Raw genomic sequence first — 6,756 nt, 5'->3', positions numbered from 1 at the left:
TCTGAGTCATTTTCCAAATCTTTCCATGAAGCCATCAGTCCCTTCTTCTTTCCCTTTTTCGGCTTTTCCTCCTTCTTTAACTTGGGACAATCAGATTTAAAATGCCCCATTTTCTTGCAATTATAACAGATTACTCTGCTAAGGTCTTTCTTCATCCTCCTTGAGCTGCTGCCTTTGCCTTTGAGTTTCATCATTTTCCTGAATTTTTTTGCAAACAACACAAACTCATTTTCAGAAGAATTATCACTGGATTCATCATCCAGAGGGTTAGTCACAGAAGAAAAAGCGATTCCTTTCTTTTTTGAATCTTTTTTCAAATAGGAGTTTTCAAAAGCAAGAAGATTTCCTCTCAAATCATCAAGTGTCATGGAATCTAAGCTACTACTCTCAGAAATAATTAAAGCTTTTGTTTCCCACTCTTTTTTAAGACATCTCAATACTCTTCTCACTAGCACAGATTCTGAATGAGTAATTCCAAGAGCATCCAAGCCAACAATGATGGAGTTGAACCGTTCAAACAGTTCATCAATGGATTCTCCTTCCTTCATTGCAAACATTTCATATTCTCTGTTCAACATGTCTGTCCGAGTTTTCTTTACAATGGTGGTTCCTTCATGAGTGATTTGTAACTTGTCCTAGATTTCCTTTGCCGTTGTGCATCGTGATACTCGTCGGTATTCCTCAAAGCTGATAGCACAGTTGAGCAGGTTTACTGCCTTGGCATTTAACTCTATCTTCTTCCTATCTTTCTCGGTCCATCTTGCTTCTAGTTTGAGAGAGACTACTCCTTCAGCACTTGTGGTAGTTGGGAATTGAGGCCCTTCAAGGATAATCTTCCAAAGTCTGTAATCCACTGTTTGTACAAATATCTTCATCCTCTCCTTCCAATAGGTATAATTTTTCCCATTGAAAAGGGGAGGTCTGTTGCTTGATTGACCTTCAGCCAGATTGTAAGACACCACATTTGCACCACTGTTTTCCGCCATGAGGATCTTTACTCCAAGCTGCAAAGCTTGATCTCTTTGAGACCAAGTTCTGATACCAATTGATGGTTTCAGTGGCTAAGAGAAGGGGGGGTTGAATCTTAGCCCCCTTTTTTGCTTGATGATACTTGCTGATTTGTTAGACCAATTATGGAAACTTTTAGTCTTTTTATCTCATCACTGCACACGAGACTTTTTCTTTTGTCTCGTCCCTAGCCACGAGACTTTTCTTTTTGTCTCGTCACTTGGCACAAGATAATTTTGGTTTTTGCTCCTGTGTAGTAGAAAACAGAAATGGAGTAGAAAGGAGAGAAGATTGCACCTAGATATATCCTGGTTCGGCTGCTAAGTGCAGTGCAGCCTACATCCAGTCTCCATCACAAACATGATGGAATTTCAATATAATCAATCTGATTACAACTTGTAAAGTGCTAACCCAACTTACAAGGGGATTCCCACAGAATCATGAAACACAACATAGATGAACAAAGGAACTCTAAGACATCTATGGCTTTTAATTTTGCACTCTCTGCCTTTTTTCGCTCTATGACTTTTTCATACAAACCTCACTGTTTGCCTTTTTCCATGAGACCCAAGACATGACAAAATTAAACAGAAAAATTACAAAACAGAGAACATTGAAGGAGAAGAGAAAACTGTTAGCTCAGGTAGCTCTGAGAACTCTGTGCCTTGCACTCTCAAATTTTCTCCTTGCTTCAAACAGTGGTTGTTCTCCCTTATTATAGAAGAGAGAAGCCTCCACTTATTGAAGCCAAAAAACCGAACCAACTTCTTCCTCCTTCAACAAACATAACCGGTTCGGCCACATAGAGAGAGAAGAGATAACCATGCTAAACCCAACATGCAATTACCTCTCGTCCTTTCTTGATCATCACTCTTCATCAATCCGAACTCTCCATCCTTGGCTTGCTCTCCAAGATGGATTTCTGGCCCTTGATGCTTCATGATGATGATGACTTCATCTGCTTCAATCTCTACCTCAACCATTACTTCGCCACTCTAGCTACTTTCTGTGGTGGTTGAGCAGAATAAAAAACAAGCCATGCTTCAAGAATCTCCCTTGCTGGCCGAATCTTCTTCTTCCTTTTTGAGCATGAAGAGCTCAAGATTACCTCACCAAATCTAACCACATTTGGTGACAATCTCAGCCACTACATACTTTTCTTTTTCCTGCCATCATTAACTTGATGGTCTTGATGCATGCAGCTTCTTCTTCCTTTTGGTAGCTCAACTTAGCTTCCATAATTTCCTAGACAAGGACCGAAGAAGAAGAGAGAAAGAGATGAGAGAGAATAAACAACTTAGAAGAAAAGCAATTCAATGTGATAAACCACTTTGTTGGTAAAAGTTGCTTTTACTTCCCTAGCTTAGAGTGGCGTGTTATCATTATGGCCATCAATCAATTCAGCTAAAACTTTTCTCTCTCATAGTTCCCATGCATTAATTGACAATGTAATAGATTTTGAAATCCATCACATGGTGAAATACTTGGATCCGTTGGAAGCATTTTGCTTTCATTTTTCTTTGCCTCATGGATTCGCACAAAGCATGAGGAATTTTCACCTCAAATGGAATTGGACTTAGTTGTAGCAATAATTAAATCAGGCCCATTTAGTAACATTTGCTTTCCTGATGAATTTGATTTCAGATCAAGCATAGGAATCTTTCATCAAAATTAATCATGGGCTTGGTTGTAACAACATTGAGCTTGGCCCATCAAAAAATTCAGCCACTTAATATATAACTTGTAGCAAGGTTGATTATTGGGCTTATACCACAAACTCATTTTTCGGCCCAACATAAAATCTGCACAACAAAATTATTAATTAAGCAAATATGAATTAAGATCAAATTAATAATTTTGTAATTAAATATTTTAATAATATTTGTTCATCATCAAAACTAAATAAGAATTTTCCAAACTCATCATATGGTTTTCCCTAGGTTTAATTTAATTAGGGGTAAAATAATTATTTTATGAATGGGATTAAATTGGTGATTTTAAATTTAAGGGTAATTTCAAACTTGCCAAAACTTAATACGTATTATAAAAGAGAAGAAGAGAAAGACATGAAACTTAATGTGAATAGTTAAATGCATTAGCTCCATATAGTACTCTGTTATATAATAGCCACTTCAATACATAAATAGATGTAACTCAGCATCAACATTAAAGTTTTTAATTCTAATTAGGAATGTTCAAAGGTTGACAATAGCAAGATTACAGCTCTAAGCTAAAAGTGATTGTTTTCTCCTCAAAAGATCTCGCTGACGCATCAAGCATGGCCTTAAAGTCAGCGTTCTCATCAGTCATGAATGAACAAGAGATGCTGACAATCTTCAAGGCATGCCACCAACACTTTCTATCACCTGAACTGCAATAGCACTCTCCCTTTTCACTGCCCATCAGCTTCTCATAGAAGAACTGTTGTTTTTTTTTTTTTTTTTGACATGTTGAAGACACTGCTGGAATGGAAGTACAATTCTAATTTGTAAATGGTAGTATTAAACAGAGAATTTGAAGATAATGAATGACATACCTCAATGAATGAGAAACGACCATGATATTTGAATGAAATTGTTTTTGGGAAGCAACTTGAAAGCAAGTAATTCATAAGTAGTTGGCTATAGAGAGCTTCACTATCCGGAGGTGAATATTCACTCAACACCAAATGTTTGATACTTGGAGGAGTAGTGGAGGAAACTAGCAATGCAGGCATGTATGGATCATCATCCTACACAATTCAGGGTACATAAAATAAAATAGCCACATATCAATATGCATGAAGAAAGAACCAAGAAAGTAGCAAGTGAATACTTACAGGAAATGAATGTCCAATAGAGAGGGAAAGTGATGCCAAAATCACTTGTGGCATATTCTGGGTAAATTCCCTCAAGCTATAAAAGTGCCGAAAATCCACATAGGTAGAAATATTGACTTCAAGTTGATTAGAACTTCTCATAAAAGATATAACAGGTTTGTCATCACCACGATAGTCAAATAATAACAAATTTGGAGCATCAACATTGACCTCCTTCAACTTAGAGCAAAACATTAACTGCAAGATCTTGAGTCGAGGACTCGAAATATTAATCCTCTCAGACATAGAGCAATCAAATAGTTTCAAGCTCTCAATAAAAGGAAACTTAGAAAACAATTCAAAAAACCACTTGTCTGCAATAGCAGTGTCCTTTAAATTACATAATTGCAAACACCTTAAATTTGTGCAACTATCAAAATTCAGCTTGAACGGTGCATTGAGATCCCAAGCTTGATAGCATAGCTCCTCAAGATTTGGAGAATCAATATGTACTTCTTGTATTCCTTCAACATCAACTTCCTTGAGCTTTTGTAAACCCTGCAGGGATAATGATTCCACCTTTTCGATCCTGTCCGCTGGAGGATGTTCTGTCCTTAGATGGTTATATATGTAACAAACACCCATGATGAAACGTTCAGTAAGAGGACAATGAGAAATGAGATACTCAATAGCCGATTCATCTGTGAAAAGTACACGACTTAAAAATAGCATTTTCACGGAAGAAAACTTCATGGAATGCTTTAGAAGTTCTTGGTCAATTTTGATTCCCCCGAGCAACTCCAACTCAATAAGTGACTTGGCTTCAATGACACAAAGTGGAAGTTCATACCATCTGACACAGTCATCATTAAGGTAAAGTTCTAGTACTTGGACGCCACTTTCACAGACCATCTGTATCCACTGATCAACATGGTGGGACACATGCGTAAGGTCGTCTAAATTTTGCAAATCAAGCTTAAATTTTTTGATTGCTAAGCGTTGGTCACGTAGCCTCAGCAATCTTTTTGTAACATAATTAATGAGAATGTCCAATTTCCTAAACCTTTGTCTATTTCCTGTGGGTACATCATCTTCAGAGAAAAAATCCTCACTGCAAACAGATAGATTGGGAAATGAAAACCATGTGTCATTCCATGCCTTTGACAAAACACTAGTCTTGGCAGCATCTTTGTCAGGCAGCCGTACAAGAATGTCATGAAGTATAATTTTCGGCAGAGCAGAGAACCGGTCCATTTTTTTCTCAACTGCAGTATTGGGAGCAAGTATGATATCATAAATAGACACCACACAAAATATAATAGTAAATCATGCTTAAAGAGCAAACGAAAAACACATATTAACCAAATTGATTCATTTGGGAACTACGGGGGTCTAGGGTTACGAATGAGTTTTTCAACATGGCAATTCTTAAAATTTTACAAAGCCAAACCTATTAATTCAACATGGTAGCTCGTAAAAAGCAAATAATGCTGGAAATAAAGTTATGCCATAAGAAAGAAACCATAATTTGAACAGCTATTTTTCAAACAGTGCTTGCCCACATAAACCAAACTAATGTGGTACTACTTTCATTCATTCAACAATCTCACTAAGAGGGGGAAAAAGATAAAGCAGCAAGGACATAAGACTTACCTTCTCCGAAGAACGAGTGTTGTAGCCTTTGAAGACATGTCTAGCCGTCTACGGTCACTGGGTTAGGGTATCATCAGCCTTCCATTTTCAGTGTGTTAGACGGAGAGTGTGAGAATGAGAAAGAAATTGAATCATACACCATTAATAGAGAGAGACAGGGACGCGTCATGCAGGCAGGAGATCTTTGCCGTTTCGGTTTTCCAAGCAAGTCTTCACTTAATAATAATAAATTAATAATAATCTATTAATATATAATGGTTAACTAGGCAGTAAAACCACACACTATTTAATACTGTTAAACGGTTTATGAGAGAGTGAGAGGTGTCTCCCAAACCTTTTCTTTCTTTTGTGTTTCACTCCTCAGCAAAAAGCCAAAACGTTTTTATCTCGTGGAAGATTATCAGAAAAGATCTTTGTCCAATTGATTGAAGAGAGTTAATCCAGCAGCAATCCAAAACCACCATTTAGGAGAAGAAGACGAAAATACTAGCTTCTGATTGGATGATTAGGATAAACAATGGATTGAGAACTCATTGTCCCTTAGGTAATGAAGCAGAACTCTCTTCTGCAACAATTTGAATGCGATCTTTTCCTTTTTGAACACCAAATTTTGAGCGTAATTTTTTCATTTGAAATCAGAATTCAAAATGACATCCTCAAGCAGCTCTACCACACCGAAAATGCTCCTCAAAGTCTTTTCACTAACAATTTTTGTTTCAGCTTAGCTTTTGAGGGATTTATTATTAGCATTATTAATATTCTTTTTGTGGGTTCAGATATGATGGAGATGAGGGCAGAAATCGTGGCGATGCTGAATTCGCTGTCGCTGCACCGCTGGCGGCTTTCGTTCATAACCCGTCGGATGTGCAGGAGTTGAAGGCTAACAAGGAAGAATTGCGAGTAGAAAAGTTAAAGGACAAAGAGAAAGTAGAGCACTTAACTCAGGAAATAGTTGAGCTACGGTATCTAACTCTCATCCCTAAATCTCAAGCTTCATCTCTCCAACTCAAGTAATCGGTATACTCCTATTTTATCGATACCCCATCCTTTATTTCTCTCTATTTTTTTATAAATTTGGTTCCAATTCTACTTTTTATGATGTTGGGTACCCTTAAAGTTGACAACTTTTTACCTTTTTGCATTTTGCTAATTAACTGTCTGCGATGAACAATCCCTTGTGAGGGGTTGGGGGAAAGAGGTTAGGACATGTGGTCACAAGTACAAGTTCAACTTTTATATCAAGATGTCCCTCCGGTGCGTGAAAGCGGCGGTTTTCCGCACAAATCCATTCTCAAAAT

General features: G+C 37.3%; 1 protein-coding gene across 1 annotated transcript; it reads right to left on the bottom strand.

Annotated features, from left to right (window-relative positions):
* Positions 1 to 3,081: 3,081 nt before the first annotated feature.
* Positions 3,082 to 5,655, bottom strand: LOC107464223 (putative F-box/FBD/LRR-repeat protein At4g00315). The gene is made up of 4 exons (XM_016083154.3): positions 5,459 to 5,655; positions 3,827 to 5,070; positions 3,545 to 3,739; positions 3,082 to 3,429 (listed from the first exon to the last, which is right to left on the bottom strand). Exons 2-4 carry the CDS (start codon positions 5,057 to 5,059, stop codon positions 3,226 to 3,228), a joined length of 1,632 nt encoding a protein of 543 aa, XP_015938640.1. The 5' UTR covers positions 5,060 to 5,070; positions 5,459 to 5,655; the 3' UTR covers positions 3,082 to 3,225.
* Between the last annotated feature and the right edge of the window lie 1,101 nt (positions 5,656 to 6,756).

Source organism: Arachis duranensis, chromosome 9 (assembly GCF_000817695.3).
Source record: "Arachis duranensis cultivar V14167 chromosome 9, aradu.V14167.gnm2.J7QH, whole genome shotgun sequence".
In the NCBI taxonomy this organism is placed as follows: Eukaryota; Viridiplantae; Streptophyta; class Magnoliopsida; order Fabales; family Fabaceae; genus Arachis; species Arachis duranensis.
Note: the sequence above shows the minus strand (reverse complement) of the source record. Positions and strands in the feature narration are given on the sequence as shown.

Coding starts and splice junctions, on each gene's coding strand:
- LOC107464223 (XM_016083154.3), bottom strand. CDS start 5,059: ATGGACCGGTTCTCTGCTCTGCCGAAAATTATACTTCATGACATTCTT. Junction 3,740..3,826: donor CTATTGGACATTCATTTCCT/GTAAGTATTCAC, acceptor TGAATTGTGTAG/GATGATGATCCATACATGCC. Junction 3,430..3,544: donor GTCGTTTCTCATTCATTGAG/GTATGTCATTCA, acceptor AAAAAACAACAG/TTCTTCTATGAGAAGCTGAT.